General features: G+C 28.7%; 1 protein-coding gene across 1 annotated transcript in view; it reads left to right on the plus strand.

Moving 5' to 3' along the window:
* Idua (alpha-L-iduronidase) overlaps positions 1–25,929 on the plus strand; it is a 61,409-nt gene that overhangs the window by 30,418 nt on the left and 5,062 nt on the right. The window contains exons 3-4 of the mRNA XM_065499250.1: positions 1,957–2,263; positions 2,321–3,270. Of these exons, the coding sequence (XP_065355322.1) occupies positions 1,957–2,263; positions 2,321–3,270 (1,257 nt within the window). The remainder of the gene's footprint in view (positions 1–1,956; positions 2,264–2,320; positions 3,271–25,929) is intronic.

Here is a 25,929-nt window from a genome sequence, read left to right on the forward strand (position 1 = left end):
TGTTCGAGATTGGAATGAATTAAAACGTTTAATTAAGTATTTGAAAGGTTCAAAAAATCTAAAATTGTCATTAAAATGTGACAACAAAAATGGTTTATATGGATTTGCTGATGCTGATTGGGCACAAAGTCAAATAGATAGAAAATCAAATTGTGGATTTGTATTCAAGTACAATGGATCATGTATATCCTGGTGTTGTAGGAAACAAGATTGCGTTTCATTATCATCAACCGAAGCAGAATATATTTCTCTATGTGAAGCTGCTCAAGAAGCCATGTGGTTACGCAGATTAGTGTCCGATTTTCAAATAAAATTAACAACTCCAACTATCATATATGAAGATAACCAAAGTTGTTTAAAATTGGTGAAAAATGAGAAATTTAGTCATAGAAGTAAACATATTGACACAAAATATAATTTTATTAAGGATTTAAAAGAGAAAGAAGCTATTAAACTTATGTACTGTCCTACCGAATTAATGGAAGCAGATATTTTAACAAAGCCTTTGAATTCAATCAAAATTATGCAATTTAGAAAATTACTCGGATTATTATCAAGTTAAATTGAGAAGGGGTGTTGATAGAACAATATTATTTGATAAATTAAATACTTGATGTTGTTTGTTTTTATAATTTATAAATAACGCTTTGAAAAAATATTCATACATTTTTTTAAATATTTTTTCACTTCTGAAAAATCTTTCAATCTGTTAAATATAATTTTCTTTTAAATAAATAAAATATTTTATATTAAATAAATTGTGAAAATATTTTGAGCTGCGCCAATATTCCGACCCTATAAAGTATATATATTCTGGATCCTTATAGATAGCGCAGTCGATTAAGCCATGTCCGTCTGTCTGTCTGTCTGTCTGTCTGTCTGTTGAAATCAATTTTCTGAAGACCCCAGATATCTTCAAATCTTCAATAATTCTATCAGAAGTGCTTTCGAGAATTTTGCTATTTAAAATCAGCAAAATCGGTCCACAAATGGCTGAGATATGAGGAAAAAACCAAGACAACCTCAATTTTTGACCTATTTTTGACCTATATCTGGATTACTAAGACATTAATATAGACAATATGGATATCTAATGATAGATATTTCAAAGACATTTGCAACGACGTATATAAAACCATAGTAAGATGGACCTACAATGGGTCAAAATTGGAAAACAATGTTAACCCGAATTTTTTTTTTCACAAAAAAAATTTTTAAAATTTTAAATAACAATCGAAAAAATTTTTTTTCCAAAAAATGAAAAAAACAACTGGAAAAAAAATTAAATTTTGTTTAATTGTCAATTTATTAACGTTGATTTCAGCAAAATTTTGCTTCAAAATGTTGCTTTTCAGATTTAAGGAAATTTTAATTAATTTAATTTAATTAGAATTTTTAAATTTATTATTTTTTATGTCAACAGACAATGTAAATAATCTTTGACAAAACTGTTACTAATGTAAACACAAAGCTTTTGATATTTTTGCATATTAACTGAAAACGGCCGTTGAATTTAAATTATATTTGAAAAAGAACAACGGTTTAATAGTGCTTTACCAAAATTTCATTATATGAAATCTTTTTATTCAAATTTTCAATCATGTTTTTTGATTTAAACATTTTTTTCTTTGAAAATAAAAATTATTATTTTTTCAAAATAAATTCAGTTTGACAAAACCCAAGCACTTTCAAAATAGATAAATAAAAATCAGCTGTGTTGTTGATTTCACTTTACTTAGTGCTTCCTGAATGTACATAAAGGTTCAAAAATTATACTTTGGTGCAAAATAAAAAGCTTTTTTTAAAATAATAAAGCAACATTTTAAATTATATTTGAAATTTGTGGACTTTAAATTGACTTTAAGGCTTTTGTAGTTAGGCTGTAAATGTTTATTTTTATATTTTGAAAATACATAATAAAAAATATCTATTAAATAATAAATAAAATTTTTGTAGATTACCTTACATACACTCAATCCCTACACAATGGGCTTGAAATCGCTGGTATCAGACCCGTTGATAGTTTGCACTTTCCTTTGAGAGGACCGGCAGGCCTTTTTAAGGCTGAATCTCATCATTTATTGTGTTGGAGTATTTTGGAATTTTGTAACGAATATATAGAAAGTTGTCCACTAGAAATCCTGACATACCATCGAAAGGGATTTGGTGAAAATGCATCTGTAATTTTAAATAACTCAAAACTCTTATTAGCAAAGATCTACGAAAAGTATCCGAATTTGCAAAAATTACAAATTTCGAATGAGTGAGACAAAAAATATTCGTATTTAATCTATAAATTTTTTTAATTTTTATTTTAAAGCGAATCTGATCCCATCTCTGGTTGGTCAACGCCTCGGGAATTTCAGGCGGATGTTCGTTATGCCGTAACATTAGTCAATATAATTATAGAGCACTGGAGAGCCAAATTAACAAATACTTTGTTTGTCAATTTGGAGACAATTAGCCATGATAATGCATTTCTAAGCTATCATCCATATGAGTTTTATCAGAGGACGCTATTGGCCCACTTTCGGATGAACAACACAATTCCCCCGCATTCACAATTTATACAGAAACCCGTTTATACAGCTTTGGGACTTTTATCACGCCTGGCGGATTTGGCATCAGACGTGTTGACAATAGAAATGACAAGTGGCATACGACTGGATGTTTTAAAAACTATTGACTCGGTCAAATATCCACTGTATTACAGTTGGTTAATCATGCCGGCTGCAGGCTTCTCGGCAAATAAAATGTTTTACGGTGGCCGGGAAAACATAATTTTACCAGAAATTCATATATGTGATAATGAAATTTATGCATTTATTCTAGAATCTATTGATCAAGATCATACAAATCCGCTCAATGTTTGGCTTAATTTCAACAGACCATCGTATCCAAATGCAACAATACGTGAAGTAATGCGACGCCAACAAGGTCCCAAAATACTCACAACTGGAATTTTACTAAATACTACTCTCACGCTTGACTTGAGTACTGTTAAGGCTCCCTGGTTAATGTTGTTGAGAATATGTTCGATTTTAAAACCTCACCTAACAACTCCACAAAATCTATTACTTACGCCTGTGACACATAATGAAGTTTTGCTTACGTGGCAGGAGATTAATCCCACAGCGGTACAATGTCATAAAACATATGACGTTTGGTTTAAAATGAATAATACTCAATCGTGGATAAACATTTCTTCTGATTGGCATCTACCGTTTCCATCGTTTCACTTTGCACCTTCAAACGGATTAAATGTTAATGGTAAGTTGAAACCGTCAAAATTATAAGGTCTTTTTGTTCAGTTTATTTTTTTTTAAATAAAGTAAAACAAGCAAGAAAGTATGTTCGATCAATCCCGACCATATAATACCCTACACTAAGTAAATGAGCAAAAACATTTTTCTTTAAAAATATCAATAATTTATATTCGTGAGCAGCGTTGCCACTCATAAAATATTTTTCCTACCAAATTTCTAATTAAAAACTACCAAAACCTACCAAATTTAAAACATTTTAGAAATGCTATATGGATTCGTTTCAAAATTAATAGTTAACTTAAAATCATATTATTGCTTCTATAAAATTACCCAGAGGATGAAAGTTATTTAATAACACTACAATCATAAATATGTTAAAATCGTTCAGTTTTCGAGAGTCGATTTAACGATGTCCTTCCGTACGTTTGTCTGGATGGCTGTCAATGTATTTCACATAGCCCCCATATAAATGTCCTCCAGAAATAAGACATTATCCGTCATAAATGCTTGATTTATATAGATATTAAATAACATTTTTACAAATAAATTACACCTAAAAATTCAATTCATAATTTACCATATCTCCCATATAAGGCCCTCTTACTTAAACGAGCATAAGAATCCTAAAAGTGTTGGTATCCCGAAAAAATTCAACACAAATAAGTGTCATATAGAAATAAATTACGCGTCCTAATTTCCATAATTGGATATTTAAAGTGTCCGATGAAACTGAAATATTGAAGCAGAGTTTTACACATATTATTAGAAAATAAAAGTTTTGAGAGACCTTTGGCATTTTTAGAACTCAACACTACTAAATAAATACGCATTTACCTGACTAAACTAAATATTTAAGAAAATGCTATCTTCATATTTTGCAAATATTTAGTTTTATTATTTTGGCATAACATAAGTGGTTTTTTCGTTATTATTTTAATTATTTTGTTCTTAAAAATACTTATGTATTCAGAAATATCGTAGCCTACCAAAATACGACAAATATCGGAACAAACCAACCAAACAACCAAAAGTCAATTTGTTAACTTGAAACTACCAATTTTGGTCCAATTGGACCAAAGTGGCAACGCTGTTCGTGAGTGATTTTCGGAAGTGGGCATTATATGGACCAATCATGGACCGATCACCATGAAATTAGGTCGTGTGATTTATGTCTATATGAAAGTTATTTATGTTGAATTTTATGTGTATACCAACATTTTTAAGAGATTTATTCTCATTAAAGTGATTTTCGGAGGCTGGTCTACATATGTGGGAGCTATGACTAATTATGGACCGATCGTAACAAAATTTGGTGACATGAATTTCGTATATATAAAACTTATTTGGAGTGAAATTTGTGGAGATACATATATAAATTAATCATTTATGACCGATAAAGTCCAATTTCCGGAGGGCATTTGTGAAATTATGGACTGATTTCAGCCAGTTTCAATAGGCTTCGTCCTTGCGCAGAAACAATTATATGTTCCAAATTTAATCGAAATATCTTCAAAATTGCGACCTGTACTTTGGGCACAAGGTTTACATGGACAGACAGCCAGCCTGACGGACGGACGGACATCGTTTAACTCTTTGCGGTTTAATTTACTAACCACATTTTCTATAGTCTTTAAAACATAGTTTATTGGCATCTATTGTCATTTTGCTAAACAATTATATTTTTTTAAGTCATCGTTTATGATTTTTTGCAAAACTTTGCCGTCAGGGTGCTCTGGAATTAATATATTAATTTGAAAATATTGTAATCAGTTTTTTTAAGAAACTTTCAGGCATTCAGTAAAAAAAGCACAGAGTGTTTATTGTTCATCAAATTCAGTGTTACTTTGATATTTCGGTTGTTTGGTATGAAAATTTAGTCAAAAATATTCGATTTCCAAAAAAATTTTACGAAACAAAAATTTTTATCACAGTTATTTTTGATGTCAACCGCCACGGTGGTTAGTAAACTAACCACTTCACTCCACAAAAAACCTTGGAATGGGGTGGTTTTTTCATGTTTTGATTTATTTTTTCTTACTTTTTATAATAAACTAACCTTGATTATAGTAAAAATGCAATTGTTTTGATTTTAAACTTACAAACAAAAAAGCGTGGCTGAAAGAGTAAATCGACTGATTCTAAGCCGATCGGTATACTTTAAGGTGGGTGTTAGACTAATATTTTTGGGCGTTACAAACATCTGCACAAACGCATTGCACACTCCCCACTATGGTGTTGTAGGGTATAATGTAGAAAGTGTGGTAGATTAGGCTACACAGAGAGAGGCTGTCTCTCGAAGTGGAGATGTCTTGCAATGGATTATGAAGTGATCCCAAGTGCATCTTGTGTGGAGTTACAGAAATCGAAATGCCCAAAGTGAGCTCATGAGTGTGATGTATTGATGCGCTTATCGAAAAATGAAGTTTTGAGTACCTTTCCAGTCAATGGTTTTGATGTTTCCAAAGAGTATGATGTCAATTTTCCACCCCTCGGTGATGACCAGGTGACTAGGCCTGCGGTTGCGAATATTTTGGATATGGATGGTGAGGTTAATAGGATTATAACTAGAAGGAAATTTTGTTGTAAGGATAAACAATGCTATTCTAGATATTGACCGGTATCTCAATGCTCGGTCTGATACAACGCCGAAAACATTTACATACAGCCCAATTATGAATAAAAATTCCGTGGGAGTTTTTTCCCTTTTCTCATTTTTCCTATACAATTTCAATGAGAAAAAACTCCCGGGGAACAAACTCCCGCGGAATTTTTTATTCATAATTGGGCTGATAATGAAATTACTGCAATACAATGTTCAAAGTTTAATTGCTAACAAGTGCTCTATTGAGTACTACATTAATTAGAATTCTGATGATATATGTTTCATTTCTAATAAACATTAGGTGGATTATTGTGATTCTCCAAGGGAATATCTTGTTTATCGTTTAATTTCTGATTCAGATTTCATGTGTCTAAATGATGGATCTTGTACTTTTCTTCGTCATTTTGACAATCCTTTGATTTGAGCTTCTCTAATTGCGGTTTTAGGATTACTTGGAAAACCACTGCGATGTGGTTAAATGGTAGTTATCACATTCCAATCATAATGTAATTTGAGTCCTCTGGACCTGTTCCAACGTCATTCCTTTCTATACGTAAATTATTGTCGAACCTGTCTAGTTGATCTTTCGTCTGATTTTGATGTCATCGATAAAACCTTCTCATCTAAGATCTCGTCTGCTACTTACATGATTTCGGGTGTACACACTCCCAAGTATTGGTTGAATGCGGAATTATCTGTGTTTTCGTTTACTGGTTGCCGCTAGGAAGAACGCTTGAAAATAACCCACTTCGGATAATTTAGACATGGCCTCATCTGCTTTCCGGAATTGGAAGGATGCTGTGAAGAAGGCTAAGTCTGAATCCTTTCATCATAGGTTGAATGAGTTAAACTCTGAACTCAATACAAGGAATGCTTGGAAATTTGTCAATAGTATCAAGAATGCATCTAATTCACAACGCACAGTGGTATGAGAATAAAAAAAGATGGAAATAAATCTGTAACTTCTAAACCGATTTGAATAAAATTTAACATGCGCAAAGAGGAAGTGTAGTCAAGTTTAAGTTTAGAATTTGGACCTCATGACCCAACCAGGAGCAGACCAGGGGTTCCCTAAGTAGGACACCTCAGGTATGTTCAATTTTTAAAATGATCCTATTTCTTCGTTTGTGTTCCGATTTAAAAAAGTACACATACAGAATCTCCTCGTCGAGCACTACATAAAACCTCGTCGTAGCTATCAATTATCTCTTATTGCTTAGGAGATATTCGCATTTGAAAATTTAATTTTCAACATTTTTACCCACCCTACTCCAGTTTTTTGGTGACCGCGGTTCCAAATATTCGCCGATTTTATATATTTTTCTTTTATAGGATTAACAATAGATCTATATATCAAATAAAGAAAGAAGTGTTTAAAAATCATGACTGAGTCCAAAGTTACATGCATTTGAATACAAAAAAATTAAAAAAGGCGATTTTTCGCATTTTTTTTTTTGGAAAAAAGTACTTTTCTTTTTAAGTTATCTCAAAAATTTCTAAGAGGATGTATAATGAATTTGTACTTTTTGAAAAGCTAACTTTACGCCAAATATTTTAAATGAAAAAAACATTTATAATTTTTGATACCGACGGGATCAGATCAATTAAAAAAAATGCCTATTTTTTATATAAAATTCAACTTTAGGGCAAAAATTCTCAAATCGCATAGTCGATATCAAAATATAGTAACCTATTTTAGATGGCCCAATAAGTTCTTAATTATCTTGTAAAGGGTTCCGATAACCCCGCCCCTATTATGGATATTATAGCCAAAAAACGAAAAAATCCCATTTTTGGGATTTTTCAAGATTTTTTTGGGAATTGCGGGATACTTGATAACAAATTTCAAAATTTGTCAAAATTTATATACATTTTGAAAAGTAGACAAAATCCTCTATCCTCTATTGATATATAACATGTCTATCTATGTTTTTTACGTGTCAAATAAATTAGGGAAAACTAAACAACTCGCTGAAAATTTACCTAACATAGAAATTCATAAAAAAGCATGTTGCCTACATAACAACATTTTTATGAATGAAAATATATACCTGATCCGCCCACTTTAACGCCCACTTCCCATACAACTTGTATTGAAAAAGTTTCAGAACTCCCTTGATTTTTAATGCATCAACTCAATTTTCTCAAAAAATAAATATTATAATTGTAGAATGGGCTCCTGAAAATATATACCAGATCCACCCACTTTTACGCCCATGTCACTTTTGAACTGAGTGTGCGATATGTAATCTATATATATAAAAGAGTAACGTTACTGACTGACTGACTGACTGTCACAGCCCAAACGGCTGAAGCTAGAATCACGAAATTTTAACTGTGGGTTCCTCCCTCTCCAAAACGATCCGATAAGAAGGGATTTTTGGAAATTCGAACGTTTAGGGGGTAAAAAAGGGTAAAAACGGGTAAATTCGGTAACCTTATATCTTCAAAACTAATAAAGATATAAAAAAACTTAAAATAGCATGTTACTCCATTTAAAAAAATAAGCTGACAGGTGTTTCGTACTTTTTGGAAATTCGAAACTTTTAGGGGAGAAAACGGGTAAAAACTGTATTTTGGTACTTTTTTTGCACCCTATGTATCTTTTAAACCAATAAACATAGAAACAAATTTTAAATCGTATTCTTTAATTAACAAAAAATAAAAAATATAAGTTTGGTAGTTTTTGGAAATTCGAACCTTTAAGGGATAAAAATTGTGTTAATTTTTGGTACTTTTTCATAAAATATGTTTTTCTATAATTTGACATAGACATACGAATATTTTATTATGAGCTCCCACCACGTTACAGAAATTTATTTCAATGAAATTGTACCACCTCAATGGGGATAAAAAAGGTACCAAAAAGGGGATAAAATCGGGAAAATACATTATATTTGAAATTATTAAGCCAATTTTAATAATTTTTTTTAACGTTGGTTCTTGGATTCATACAAAAATTAACTAACAGGGTGTTATTTGGAACTCGAGTACCAAGGTGTATATTGGGCCAAATCCGGGTAAACAGTTTGGTACTTTTTTTAAAACATATTTATTCTTGGGCACATTAACACAGATTTTAATATTTTGATACATGCCTGTAGCATAAACAATTTTGGCAAAATGGAATATTTTTAAATTTCAAACTTGAGGGGTGTTCAAGTAAGAAAAGGGAAATTGGTACTTTTCTCCTAATGGTACTTTTTTAAAATTTAAATTATTTCAGTTATCGACATTAAAGTTAGCTGATATGTATTTGAGTGAAGTTAGTGTTAGGAATAGGGGATAATATTTAGGTACCAAAATGTGTGAACTGTACTATAGGTACTTTTTTGTTCATCTATGGTACTTTTTGAAATTACTATAATAATGGACTTAGAAACATGAAATTAAACATATATGGTCCTAAGTGAGTGAGAATTCTAGGGGGAGACTTTTTGGTACTTTTTCTTTATTGGAATGGTACTTTTTGTAATTTCTTCACCAATGAACCTAGAAACATGAAATAAAGCTTATATATAAACCGAGTGACTGGGAAACCACAAGTGTGGGTTTTTTGGTACTTTTTCTATATTCTAATGGTACTTTTTTGAATTTTCTATAACTATGGACTTAGAAACATGAAATTAAGCATATATGGTCCTAAGTAAGTGATAATTCTAGGGGGAGACTTTTTGGTACTTTTTCTTTATTCGATTGGTACTTTTTGTAATTTCTTCACCAATGAACCTAGAAACATGAAATAAAGCTTAAATGGAACCGAGTGAGTGGGAAACCACAAGTGTGGGCTTTTTGGTCCTTTTTCTATATTCTAATGGTACTTTTTTGAATTTTCTTTAACAATGGACTTAGAGACATGAAATTAAGCATATATGGTCCTAAGTGAGTGAGAATTCTAGGGGGAGACTTTTTGGTACTTTTTCTTTATTCGAATGGTACTTTTTGTAATTTCTTCACCAATGAACCTAGAATCATGAAATAAAGCTTATATGAACCCGAGTGACTGGAAAACCACAAGTGTATACTTTTTAGTACTTTTTCTATATTCTAATGGTACTTTTTGAATTTTCTATAATATAATGGACCTAGAAATATGAAATTAAGCGTATATGGTCCTAAGTGATTGAAAATTCAAGCGGATACCTCATGGTACCTATTGTTTATTCTAATGGTACTTTTTTTTAATTTTCTATAGCAATGGACTTAAAAACATGAAATTAAGCATACATGGTCCTAAAGGTAGGATCACACGATTGCCGCAATGCACCAATTTAATACAATTTTTATTGTGCTGAATTGGGGCCCAATAAAGAAATTGTCCCAATCAAATTCTCTGCAGTCACATGATTGCCTCATTTTATATAAATTTGATTGTCGTTAATTGGCGCAAAGCGATATAGTGGCAATAATTGTCGCATTCCAGTCACACGATTGTTCTAGTTTGCGGCAACTCAGAGAAACAGCTGTTGTCTAGATGTTAAATTTTGTTTTGTTTACATAAATGTAAAAAAATCTAATTGTGAAAAAATTATTTGTTAAATAAAAAAAGAAAATTGCGTCGGCCTTAATTATCGTATAAAAAATTAATAAAGAAATGTTAAAAGATGTATGTGGGTCAAAGAGTGGCTCACAAAAAGAATATTTCTTTTACAAAAATGAATATTGACGTTAATTGTCTTCTTTGATTGCCGCACTAGAACACAATAAATATTGTTGTATTTTTAACTTTTTTATTGGTGAATGTTGCCTATCAAGCATTCACATGATTGCCGCACAAGTGTTGCATTTGATTGGCCCAAATAAGCACAATATTGTTGTGGTTTGACATATGAGCCAATAAGTTGTGAAATCACACGATTGACGTATAAAATAGACCAAAAATTGGTGCATAGCGGCAATCGTGTGATCCTACCTTAAGGGAGTTAGAATTCTATGGGGAGACTTTTTGGTACTTTTTCTTTATTCGAATGGTACTTTTTGTAATTTCTTCACCAATGAACCTAGAAACATTAAATAAAGATTATACGGACCCGAGTGGGTGAGCAACTACAAGTGGGTGCTTTTTGGTACTTTTTCTATATTCTAATGTTACTTTTTGAATTTTCTATAACATAATGGACCTAGAAATATGAAATTGAGCGTATATGGTCCTAAGTGATTGAAAATTCAAGCGGTTTTTTGATAATTTATTAAATCTTAAGTATTATAGAAACAAAATTAGTTGATAATATAGGAAATGATATACAAATCTAAAATTCAAACTTGACGGGTTATGGTTTAGTGAATGCGAATTTAAAAGTGATAATCAATGGTACTATTTCCTTATTGCAATGGTACTTTTTGAATATTTTATAATAAACATAAAAATTTTAAATTAGGAACACATTTTGCATTTTCTATAATAATGGACCCAGAAATATGAAATTAGACATTTACAATTAGATTCACAAACGGAGACTTAATAGTACTATTTCTTTCTTCTAATTGGGGTGGCGAAGCGCACCGGGTCTGCTAGTATTTAATAATTCATGTGGAACAAAAATTGTTTTCCTGTTGTGTGTGTTCCCAGTTTATATGCCCAGTGGTCCAATTTGCGGCGTACAAATAATTTTACTTGAAATTGTTTATCTTCAAATCACAGACAAATCTATGAAAATTTCTCGTTTGAAATCGTATGATGATTTTTATATTTCGCACACCCACACATTGCGGCCAAAGGTACCTTTGTCCGGCCAAAAGTCGAAAATGGTACAAAATGATCCACAAATTTGTATATGGGGGTTTTTGGGGTCGCTGATTACGAATCCGTTATCAGAATTTGCAAATTCAAAATGGCGTCATTTCATACGAAAAAACAATTAAATGAATTTTCTAATTGATTAAAGGTTTTTGTTTTGATATTTTTAGGGTATATAATTAAAAATTTATTAAAAATTAACAAATTTGCAAGTGAAATGCAATATGGCGATGTTAGAGTGCATTCAACAAATACATGCATACGTATTTGTGTAGCTCTACCTTAGTTCACGTTTTCGAGAGTTTACTGTATATTTCTATATATAAATGTGGTGTTTATTTTATGTTATTTCATGTAAACTAAAGCGCCACCTTACAAGCAAAAAAAAATGCTCCGTAAACCTTCTAGTAAGTATTTTTGCAAGGTAGTTATCAAAAAATTACATTTTTTTTGCGGAACGTAGGGTAACTTCAAATACTTGCAGCTTAATTTTATTTTATTTGTTAAATAATACTTTGACTTCCCTGTAGGATTTTTATGAGCTAGTTCAAAGTCTAGTTGACTATTTGCTCACTCAAAACTGATGCATAAATTAAAAAACAAAGTATACCAAGTAGTCCAACTCTCTATTTTATAATTTTACTCTCTCACATATACGGGTACTGTGTAAATTCAACACCCTTGTGAGAGAATTATACACATCAAAAGTCTCGAAATTTTAACTATAAATTGTCCAATAAATATAGTTTGATACGCGTAAATTCACTAACACACATTATTTTATAATTTTTTTCAACACATTTAGCACTTTTTCTTTTCCGAAGCACGTCCATTTCGCACAAACTAAAAAATATTTTTTTTTAGTTTTTAAGATTCCAATCTTACGGGCTATTTATGGTCAATCATTTGTTACCAAATGTGTAAATAAAAATCAAAGTATTTTCATTTTTATTATTATTTACCCAACGTTTCGTTTGTTTGTTTCAAACTTCTTCAGGGGTTTTCTTTTATTGTTTGAATTCTAGCGACAAAAACATATAAATATTTTATTATAAATCATTGAAAAACTTAAGATATCACAGTTCAACTTACGAAATTCTATTGTTTACATTGTCAATTAACTTATTATTTAAAAAACTGGACTTCACGACACAGAATTAATAAATAAATAAATAATCATTACAACACAAACATATACTATAAGTCAAACTTAATACTAATATCACAGAACTTCAACTGATTTAATAATTAAATATTGCAGCGGAATATTGCAGTTTTGTGTTATCCTTGTCCTCTTTCGTGTTCATTGTATTGTGTATTTTTTGTTGTATTCTTAAGCTTTCAAGAGTGTATCGTTTGTTCTCTTTTTGTTCTCTGTCCAATATCTTAATATTGTCAAAATCCATCTTATGATTGCACTCCTTTACGTGCAATATTGTTTTTATTAATTTTGACGTTTTATTTTGTTTGTGGTAGGTTTTAAAATATAGAACAGAGTTTCAATTTTTGGTATTGAAAATAGAACAAAATTTAAATAAATTAAAATTTAAAAATTTTTTTAGAACTCTGTGTGTCTGGTGAAAATTCAAAAGGCTCCAACACATATACATTTTTGTTACTAACACATATTTAGACTTAGGTACTTTTTCACTAACACATGTATAGAGTTAGGTACTGCTGTCAAAGAGTTGGACTACTTGTTATACTTTGTTAAAAAACATTAAAAATTATATTAATAAACAGAAACATTTGAAATACTTTTCAATATTTTTCCTTATAAAATAAAAAGTTTTGAAAATTCATCAAAAAAATAAATTCAACACAAACTTGTCCAAAAATAAATAATAATTTTAACTGCAACAGAAGAAACGTTTGATTGAATATAAAATACAAGTAAGTATTCTGTTATTATAGCGCTATCAAGTTTTACAAGTTTAATCCAAATAATCAACTTCAGATGCGTTGTATGTCATCATTAATTAAAGGACAACTCCATAATTGGTTCTTTTTCATTTATTAGAATCAATTCGGGCTAAAGGGGAGGAGTATCCTGAAAAGTGGATTAGATATGCCTTCAAAACGACGTTTATAACAGATCTGTTGTACATTTTATATGTATGAATATTTAAATGACTCAATTAACAAATTAAGTATGTATAATTTAGAATAGCTTATAGAATTAAATAAATGTAAAACTTTTCGTAATTTAACAATAATTAATAAACATTGAAAATTAATTGAAAATTATAAAATATAATGCATTTTTAAATTATAATGTTAATCAAATAATCCATTTATTAGTTAGTCTATTCGTAGCTAACTCATAGTGCTCTTTTATTTATGCACCAAAAGCTAACTCATAATTAGGTAACTTCTGGTTAGCTGAAACTGATGTTAAGTGAGTGACTACTAACTCGTTCCTATGACATTACATTGAAAACCTGAATAGGGTTGTATTAAGAAAATGGTTAGCTTTTGAGTCACCTCTGACTCATTTGTGGTTAACCATGAGTTATTTTTAAGTTAACTCAAAATCCTACTGGGTTATTACTAGGGTATTCAATTAATCGGGTTTCTGATTTAATCGGTTAATCGAGCAAATAATTAATCGAGGCTTAGATTTATTCGGTTAATAATCGGTTAATTTAAAATTATTCGATTAACCGAATAATTTCTATTTTCATTTTAAATTGAAAATACAACAACGAATTTTGTGTACAAAAACATAAAAAACAGCAAATAAGGTATTTGAGATAATTTTTGTAAACTTATCGACTATTTGCTGCAACAACGTCATAACTCAAAATCCGTATTTTATGAACTGAATAATACAAAATATGCGCTGTTCTATAATAGTTTCAGTTTTCAAAAAAGTCAATTTTCTTTTGTGTGAGAGTGTTTTTTTGTTGTAAACATCAAAATTAAAATTCATGTTTTCTCGTATATTTGATAAGTAAAAATTTGGGTTATTTTCTGAAATAGCATGATTTGTTCAAAATTTATTTAAGAAATAGTAAAATGTCACAAAATATTCAAAAAACGAAACGACTTTTTTTAATTATAACGTTCTTGCAGCAAATGAGCGATGTGTGAGTTTTTTATATAATTTAAATGATTTTTTTCTTTAGATTTAATAAAACTTTTCTTGGAAAAAACTCTCTCGCTGATTGTATATGTTGGAGAAATCAAAAGCATGATAAATATTATTCCTTTTTGGATTGTTTTAGATTTTGATTAATTTTTTTGAAATGAGTCCTTTATCATAATTAAACGAAGTTATGATAAAGGACTCATTTCAAAAAAAAGTTTCGTCTATACATGTAAATACAAACAAAGTTTGAAATACATGTAAGTTAAATATGTCAGTTGTTATACATACTCACTAATCATGTTTATTGGATGTTCAAAAAATATCTAATTTTAATTTGAAATTTGTATTTGAATTGAAACGGAAAAATAAATACAAAAAAATGTTTAAAGTGTAAAAAAAGGAATTTCGGTTAATCGACACAAATTAATCGGTTTATTTGTTATTTGAAAATCGGCAATTTCAAATTATTCGAACAGTTAACCGTCTAAAATTAATCGGTTAACCGATTAAAGGTTAATCGATTGAATACCCTAGTTATTACCTACAATAGCTTAGAGAGCAGGAAAATGCAATTGAAAATAAAAAATAGTCCTTACATATCACTTTCTTAAAATTTACTATTTAGAAATTTATATTCAGATTTTGCTTTTACATATTGTTACGTTTTAACCTTTTCAAAACGCTAGTTTATTTCCTTTAAATAAACCGGATACTTTTGATTGCAAATAAAAGCCGTTTAGTAGTTTAAAAATTGTAACAAATCTTTATTTATTTAAAATGTACAACAACCACAGAATTAAATAGCCACTCAATGTTTTTTATACACGTTTATAAATTCTCAGAAATACAGACACAATTTATAATGTACACGAGTTTACTTGAAAAACACAACACACTTTAAGGTACTTAGATGATGTTTATTCGAAAGGCGTCTCTGATAAACTCACTAACGACTGCAACCTCTGCTACTATTTATAACAGTGCCATCTGCACTCTAGATTTCTCTTTAACTGTCTAGAGGTTTCTAATACATACGCCATCTGTGGTGTACTTTCTACAATGTTCTTTAACTGAATATTCGAAATCGAATACAGTGTTGCCAACTTACGATCAAATCAACTGAAAGCTTTTATTTAATAATGCTCACAGATATGTTACAGTTTTACAGCACTGTTACCTGAAAACACCATGATACTTCTAAATCAGTGATGTTCAAACATAAAAATGAAGATGTATTGATGAGAGAGCTACCCAGCAAACATAATGTCGAACACTTAAAATAATAACAAAATGAAGAAAGTTTAGATTTAGAATTTTTGTCAAATAAAACCAATTTATTAAATTAATGTAATTTAAATTTCAAGGAAATGAAAAATATACATTGTAAGTCCGAAATTCTCTTAAATTTTGTATTTATTTTTGACTTTGTTTATTGTGTTCAATTGTAATTGAAATGCGTGTGTTTGCTATGCTTCGAACAAAAACAACCAACAACAATGCTTAACAAATTTCTGAAAAAAATTACGATAGTCCGCCACATGTGTTTTCTTCGCATGCTCAGCGATGAATGAACAAAAGTCTTTAAAAGAGAATAACAAATGTGTGTAGATTTTTCAAACAATTGTTGTATGGCGTGAACATCACTGTTCTAAATCAGCCGTTAAAATCGTTATATTTGAATTCAAGTACAATTTCGTAACAATATTATACTTGCCTTCAGCTGTAGAGTCCATTTTGTTTCGTTTGATTTGCTTGATTACAAAAACGGAAAACTCCTTCTAGTCGATCTTTCCTACGGTAGTGTGCCATTCGTGTGAAGGCCTCATTCAAACTGAAATTATGAATGGCATTTGAGGCAAGGGTCCTTACTATGATAATTTTTTATCTCCTAGAGCATTTCTTTAACCAACCCAATGACAAAAAAACCCCCAACTAAAAACTTTTTTTTTCGACTTTTGACCGGACAAAGGTGCCTTTGGCCGCACTGTATTCTGTTGTTGTTAACTGTGGCTAAAAAAACACTAATGTCTTTCATTATGTTTCAATTAGTATATGGGGCATTTCACGTCAAGTGAACCAACTTTTGAAATCGATGTCTTCCGATCGCGAATTTGCACCAATGTTAGTTCTATTGGATAGTAATTCGGACACCATTTTTCAACAAGATCGGTCAAGAACTCTCTGAGTTATAGGAGGTCAAAATTTGACATTTTGGCCAAACAGGTGTTTTTTTTATCCATATAACTTATTACCTATTGTTCTTAGCAAAATGTGTCCCAAATAGTTTAGATAGATATTTATGCAATCTTTCGAAAAAAAAAATTTAATAAAATATTTTTGATTTTTTTTTTTAAATCAAAAATATTTTTGACTTTTTTTTCAAAATGGGCCCTTTTTAATTTTTTTTTTATTTTTTTTAAGAAAGCTTAGGTCTTTTCCTAAGCGACCTATATGGTCGCTTAGTGGGATGCGAGTGGGATATCTATCAAAAAAAATATTTTGTAACTCAAGATTTAAAATTTTTGAATTTTTTTGCAAAATCAAAAACTTTGTTGACTTTTTTTAAAAAAATGGACCCATTTTTTAATTTTTTTTTTGCTCAGAAGAAAGCTTATGTGTTTTCCTTTAACACCCTTTTTGTCGCTTAGTGGGATGCGAGTGGGATATCTATAAAAAAAATGTTTTGTAACTCAAGACATACAATTTTTTACTTTTTTTTGAAAAATCAAAAACCTTTTTGACTTTTTTTTCCAAAATGAACTCTTTTTTTATTAATTTTTTTTTCTCAAAAGAAAGCTTAGGTCTTTTCCTTTAAAACCTTTTTGGTCGCTCAGTGGGATGCGAGTGGGATATCTATCAAAATAAATGTTTTGTAACTCAAGACAAATGTTTTTAAATTGATTTTTTTTCATATTTGTGTGTAAGTGTTTCTAAAACCTTAAAAATAAAAACCACAACAACTGACCAATAATAGCCACTGGAGGGGTGCAATATTAATTTTCCACCCCCAAAATTTGTCTGAGTTTTGTATCTTGCGGCTTTTTTAGTCAATCCTAGAGGTAGTTTTCAGCGCACGTGATTTTCATTGTTAAAATATCAGGTGCCCCAGAAACAAATTTTTGGAATCAAGTGGAAATATTTTATGGCCCTTCTCCGAAGTACCAGTTTATTTATTATTTTATGACATTTGACTTTAAGAAGTGGGTGGAGAGGTAGAAGTTGACAGGTAGGTTATTTATATGGTGGTTTATTTTTATTATTATTTGTAACATTTGGTTAAACTAGGTACTTTAGTATGTAAGCCCTTCTTGACCCTAATAAAAGATTTTAGACTCATTCATTAAAACGTACTACCTATATGATCTTAAAAAACTATTTATTGTCATTCTGAAGACATACGGAAATCAGTTTTTTAGAAACTGATTTCCGTAAGTCTTAAATGCGTTAAAGTTAAGACGTGTGTTATTTACATAAATACTTACAAAATTCAAAATGTCTACGACTTCTAAAAAGGCTAAGGTTGAAAATGAAATTTATTCGTCTTTTTGTTTTAATCCCTTTAACAAAATGAAGCACAGATCATCAGATATGCGAAATATTTCCGACGGCTTATTCCCTACGCTGTCAAAACGATTGAAAATTTGTGGATCATGCAGGAAAGAGCTCGGAAAGTTGAACGAATTACCGAATTTGAATAGTAATGAGCCTTGCGTTGAAGTTATTCCAGATGAAGACAAAAGTAATTCCGAGAATGAAGACAGAACTGTTGATGATGATGGTTATTCTAACTTTTCAAATTCAACGAATGAGTGTCGAAACCAATACCATAAGGATGCAGTAGAAGTTCTTGAACAAATAAAAGAGAAATACAAAACGTCACAGAGTGAAGCTGAAAGAATTCAACTTCTCACGCTTGCTCCAAGAACATGGAGTTCTGCAAAAACAATGACTGAGTTTGGAACGTCTCAACGAAAAGCAAGAATTGTTAAACAATTGGTTGCTGAGCATGGGATTCTCACACTCCCAAACAAAAAGAAGGGAAAAACTTTGGAGTGCGATACTAAATCTCTAATAACTCAGTTTTATCAGCGAGATGATATGAGTCGCCTGATGCCAGGGATGAAAGACTGGATGTCTGTACGAATCGATGGCAAGAAAGTTCAAATGCAGAAGAGAATGGTTCTCTGTAACCTGAATGAATTATTCGCAACATTTCAATCTGAATACGAGGATGTCAAACAAAAAGAAGGGAAAAACTTTGGAGTGCGATACTAAATCTCTAATAACTCAGTTTTATCAGCGAGATGATATGAGTCGCCTGATGCCAGGGATGAAAGACTGGATGTCTGTACGAATCGATGGCAAGAAAGTTCAAATGCAGAAGAGAATGGTTCTCTGTAACCTGAATGAATTATTCGCAACATTTCAATCTGAATACGAGGATGTCAAAATTGGATTCACAAAATTTACACAACTGAGGCCAAAACATTGCGTTTTGGCAGGAAGCAGCGGAACTCACACAGTATGTGTTTGTATTTACCATGAAAATGTTAAATTGATGTTGAAGGAAATCAACTTAAATTACTTAAAAGATGATTCATCAGAAGATTTACACCATTACCGCCATTGCCTTAAATTGACTATGTGCCCTAATGCTACAACTTCTTGCCACTTAGGTGAATGTTCGAATTGCCCGGAAACCACATCCATCAAAGAAAATTTAATCAACTCTTTTGATCGAGAATGTATTGAGGAGTTAAAATTTGAATCTTGGCTTCAGACTGAAAGATGCACACTGAAAACCATAATTTTAAATGTGGATGATTTTGTGGAAGAACTGTGTAGAGGATTGCTAAATTTGAGAACCCATGACTTTTTTTTCAAAGAGCAGTGGTCATTCTTCAAGGACTTGAAAACACATTTGAAGTCTGGTGAATTCATTATTTCATTTGATTTCGCAGAGAACTATAAATATGTTCTTCAGGATTCCATACAAGCATTCCACTTCAATAACGACCAAGCAACTATATTCACAGTAGTTATTTACTACATGAAAGAAGAAAACCTGGAACACAAAAGTATGGCAATCATATCCGACGATTTAAAACATGACACCGTTGCAGTTTATGAGTACCAGAAGATAATACTAAATTATCTAAAATCAAAATTTACAGTAGAAAAGGTATACTACGTTTCGGACGGAGCTCTTCAACATTTTAAAAACAAAAGTAGCTTCGCAAATCTTACAGCTCATGAAAAAGATTTTGGAATGCCAGCTGAGTGGCATTTTCATCCTACTGCTCATGGTAAAGGAGCATGTGATGGTATTGGAGCAAACCTCAAAAGAAATGCAGCGAAGTATAGCCTCCAGTGCTCTCATCAAGATCGCATCTTAGATGCGACTGCTTTATTCCATTGGGCAAAGAATTATTGTAAAGAAACTAAAATAGTTTTTAGTAGCAAAGAGGATCATGAGGAAACATTGAAAACACTAAAGAGCAGATTCGATGCTGCGGTAACAATCGATGGCACTGCTCAATACCATGCTTTCATACCGCTTGTCGATGGAAGACTCAAATTAAAAAAGTTTTCTGCATCTACTCAATGACAAAAAAAAAGCAGCTAATAAGGTGACAAATAAGGAGGATAAAAGTATGGATATTTGAAAATTTAAAAACTTCATAAATTAAGTGTAAAAATAGTTATCCCAATAAGCATTTTTGCTGGAATTCAAGTGTAAAGCAAATTTAATTCCAGTCATACATTCAAATTTCAAGGGTTGAAATACACTTGTATCACACTTTAATTCAATACCATTCTCCAGTGAAAAGGCTCCTTGAATTCAAGTCAACCATTATAGCATTTTTACAGTTTAATTCAAGCCTTGATTTCAAGTGTACTTCAGGTAGAAAAAGTACTTAAATTCAAACTTTGAATTACAGTTTATTTCAAACCTTGAATTATAATGCAATTTAAGTCGAACAAAATAATTGGATTCAAGCTCTTATTAATACTTTTCTTACTAATTTTAAATTAAAAAAACTTTATTTTTTAAATTTTTTATTTTTTCAAAAGATTAACATGAAATATTAATGTTAAATTATGAAGAAACAGAAAACTAAATGTATTAATAAATTAAAAGAAGTTACATTATAGTTAAATATTATAATTCAAATTATTAATAGTAACAAAGTCTAAATAAACCAAAATGATAAAATATGTTGTAAATTAACGTAGAAAATAACATTATCATAACAAATGTAAAATATTTAAGTAATGGAAAATTTATCTGTGCTTAAAGACTAATTACAAGATATTAAAATTGTTGCTTATTAGTTTTTTACTGTGTCGATTTTTTGCCTTTTGGAAATGCATTATAACTGCTTTTTCGAATTCAGATTCATTGTGATCGGCATATTTTTCTACATATGCAACTGAAATATTTTTAAAACTTAGTTAAGTAACGAGTAAAAATTTTTAAAGTTTATATGTATTTAATAGCATACATTTAATTGCTAACATCGTTGAAAAATTCTTTATTTCGGTTTTCTCCTTGGAACCTTGCCAACAATTTTTTATAAATCTAATGGAATTTCCATTTATTTTTTCTTTGAGCTCATTTACCTGTAAAAGGTAAAAATAATAATGTACAAATATGCTATGCTAAATGCAAATAATAACATGGAATTCGGCATACCAGTTTTACAAAATTTTCTTTTGATTCTTCAATTTGTTTTTCAAAAATAATAAAATCTTTCTTTCTTTTATATGGAGTTTTCGGTAAAATTTTTGTTTTATTTGAATGTATTGGTGTAGAATTATTTTGCAAAAGTTTTATTTCCTCTAACAATCTCTGCATTAGTCTATTATTGGTTTCTATTTTTTTCTTTAAGATCTTGAATATCTATAACAAAAGAACAATAATAAAATCATAATTTTTCTTAATCGACACGTATATATGTACTTTACCTTTCTTTGTTGCAAGTTCTACAATATGATTCTCAGTTATTCGTGAAAATTGATTATTAAAATCCATCTATTGTGTTAATAAGTGGAATAAAAATGAATGAGTTTTTTTCAAGATTTTCGAACATAACAATTTTATTTTCAATTGATGTCCAGCAGTGTTCAACCATTGCATTGTTTACTGTAAAATTGTCACTAGATTTTATATTTAAGAGGCTAGATGCTATTGGATGATTAAAGTAATTTTTAAGGTTAATAATCTCGTGAGATTTTACAACATGTGTATACTCCTTACTTATGGAATGTATCCTATACAATTTTTCTCCAATGCTGTATATATTGTTTGGTCGATCTGAGGAAAATAACAAGCCGTCTTTGTTTATGTATTTTTTACTTTTTTTGGATTTTGTAATTTTTTTTGGTGTGTAAGATCTTCGTTTAAATGGCATACACTTTCTTCTACGATTCTTTTATATAATTGGCTGCCAATTTAATGATGTTTTCTCAATTTTTTTTTTATTTGTTTCAAATAGTTTTCAAATGGGAAAGCACTGTACAAACCCAAATCTCCGTAAGTTTCTACATCATCGCATAAATGCAGCAAACAATGGAAGTTGAATGTAAGTAGACTATCTTCAAAAAATATGGGAATTTGATTTAAAAATTCTTTTAACATATTATGAGCACAATTTTTGTTGAGCAAACAAAGTTTCTTGTCCAATAAAATCCTTATAGCTGAACTTAACAACAAAAAATGGTCATATTGTGAAGGCTCCAGAATATCTTTTAGTACAAAAATGCCAGTATACAATAAGAACTGCCTGAATTCAGTTGCTTTATAGCGCTCAAGTTCATTAAATGGACGAGGTTTTCTTGCAAATTCTCTAGGAATTTGATCCCTCAAAAACAGAAGACGCGACTCTAATAATTTTATTTTGTTTAAGTTCATACAATAGGTTGTTTTTCTTTTTCTTATCCAATTGATCAAAATAGACTTTGTAACTCCTAGGCAAACCACGTGCATATAATCATTTGGAAAACATTTTACCATATCGATATCCAGTTACTCTATTTCCAAGCCTGCCATACACTTATGATGATTTGGATCCACTCTTGTCCTGAAATCTTCATTCGTACGCAGATTGTGATTCTCAAGTCTGTAAATCATATTGTGATTAATGAAAGAACCCTTTTGTACACATTTTGGGCAGCTGTGATATCCTGTATGTCCTTTAATCCCAATCACAAAAGCTCGAGCAGGAGCATCGCAAATAAAGGCTCTACATATGACTCTATATATAGAACCTTGAAACATCACTCCATTAGCTTCAATTTATTTTATTTCTTCAACAAACTTTTTCAAAAACATATCAGATGAGGGAGGTTTCCGATTACCGCAAAAAACAGCTATAGTATATACGTCCTTGTAACCATCAATATTCATCAAAATGGGCCAAATTTGACTATTGGAACTTTTTGCAAGTGGTAATCCATCAATATTAAAGTTTAAATAAAGAATTTGAGGTACAGTCTTTTTTTTTATTAAAATTTTTTTTAATGTATCCCTTACTCCATAATACATTAACTACCCAGATCCCATTTTTTCAACCACTGAACTTTTAGGAGTATGTTTCAAGGAGCATGAGTCCAAGGGCAACCCATCAATGTGATCTTTTAAAATATTTAGAAGATAATTAACAGCACTATTGGGTATATTGAAAGAAATTGCCCATTTAGCCAATTTATTTTTCAGTTCCTCATTACTTTGACTACTTTCATTGTCAATCTTTTCATGATAATTGCTTTCCTGATTATAAGATTTATCTGTTGATGTACTACTCACGTTTTCTGGAACCGTTGACTGCTGTATTGATTGGTTGTATTCCGTATGTTGAGTAAACAATGCAACAATTTTTTTGGAGTCTGATTTAGCTTTTTTCACCATTTTATTATGAACTTACTTTAACTTTATATCTAGAACACTTATTATTTATTATTTTGGTCCTCTTTTTACTATTATTAAAATAGTATTAAAATTGAATTTATAAATATAAATATGTATTGACAATAAAAAAAAAGTTTGAAAAAAATTTTCAAACATATGTTACTTGAAAAATACTTGAAAAAAAAGCTGAAATTAAAATTGAATTCCAGTAAAAATTCAACCACTTGAATTTTAGGTTTTTGTGTGCTTATTGGGATTATATAAATTGATCTATTGTGATTAAGATTAAATTTTACTAAATTATTCATCTTTTTATTATTATTATTATTATTATTATTATTATTATCATTATTATTATTATTATTATTATTATTATTATTATTATTATTATTATTATTATTATTATTATTATTATTATTATTGTTATTGTTATTGTTATTGTTATTGTTATTGTTATTGTTATTATTATTATTATTATTATTATTATTATTATTATTATTATTATTATTATTATTATTATTATTATTATTATTTTTATTATTATTATTATTATTATTATCATTATTATTATTATTATTATTATTATTATTATTATTATTATTATTTTTATTATTATTATTATTATCATTATTATTATTATTATTATTATTATTATTATTATTATTATTATTATTATTATTATTATTATTATTATTATTATTATTATTATTATTATTATTATTATTATTATTATTATTATTATTATTATTATTATTATTATTATTATTATTATTATTATTATTATTATTATTATTATTATTATTATTATTATTATTATTATTATTATTATTATTATTATTATTATTATTATTATTATTATTATTATTATTATTATTATTATTATTATTATTATTATTATTATTATTATTATTATTATTATTATTATTATTATTATTATTATTATTATTATTATTATTATTATTATTATTATTATTATTATTATTATTATTATTATTATTATTATTATTATTATTATTATTATTATTATTATTATTATTATTATTATTATTATTATTATTATTATTATTATTATTATTATTATTATTATTATTATTATTATTATTATTATTATTATTATTATTATTATTATTATTATTATTATTATTATTATTATTATTATTATTATTATTATTATTATTATTATTATTATTATTATTATTATTATTATTATTATTATTATTATTATTATTATTATTATTATTATTATTATTATTATTATTATTATTATTATTATTATTATTATTATTATTATTATTATTATTATTATTATTATTATTATTATTATTATTATTATTATTATTATTATTATTATTATTATTATTATTATTATTATTATTATTATTATTATTATTATTATTATTATTATTATTATTATTATTATTATTATTATTATTATTATTATTATTATATATTAAATTAATTATTATTACAAATAAATAACAAAATTAAATTATTCAACATTTCCATAGAAAAAAAGTGATTTTTATTCCTGAGGTTAACATATTATGGGTATTACAGTATCGAGGCTATGAAATTTTAGTTGGGTATGTTACATACCATCGGAAAGGCTAAAGTGTCTAGTTTCTCTGCGTAAGTTTAATTTTTAAGGTTTACACACAAATATGAAAAAAATTAAAATAGTGCAAATTTAAAAACCTTTGTCTTGAGTTACAAAACATTTATTTTGATAGATATCCCACTCGCATCCCACTAAGCGACCAAAAAGGTTTTAAAGGAAAAGACCTAAGCTTTCTTTTGAGAAAAAAAATTAATAAAAAAAAGAGTCCATTTTGGAAAAAAAAAGTCAAAAAGGTTTTTGATTTTTCCAAAAAAAGTAAAAAATTGTATGTCTTGAGTTACAAAACATTTTTTTTATAGATATCCCACTCGCATCCCACTAAGCGACAAAAAGGGTGTTAAAGGAAAAAAATTAAAAAATGGGTCCATTTTTTTAAAAAAAGTCAACAAAGTTTTTGATTCGAAAATTCAAAAATTTTAAATCTTGAGTTACAAAATATTTTTTTTGATAGATATCCCACTCGCATCCCACTAAGCGACCATATAGGTCGCTTAGGAAAAGACCTAAGCTTTCTTAAAAAAAATAAAAAAAAAATTAAAAAAATTTGAAAAAAAAAGTCAAAAATATTTTTGATTTAAAAAAAAAAAATCAAAAATATTTTATTAAATTTTTTTAATTTTTTTTTTCGAAAGATTACATAAATAGCTATCTAAACTATTTGGGACACATTTTGCTAAGAACAATAGGTAATAAGTTATATGGAT

Source organism: Calliphora vicina, chromosome 2 (assembly GCF_958450345.1).
Source record: "Calliphora vicina chromosome 2, idCalVici1.1, whole genome shotgun sequence".
Lineage (NCBI taxonomy): Eukaryota > Metazoa > Arthropoda > Insecta > Diptera > Calliphoridae > Calliphora > Calliphora vicina.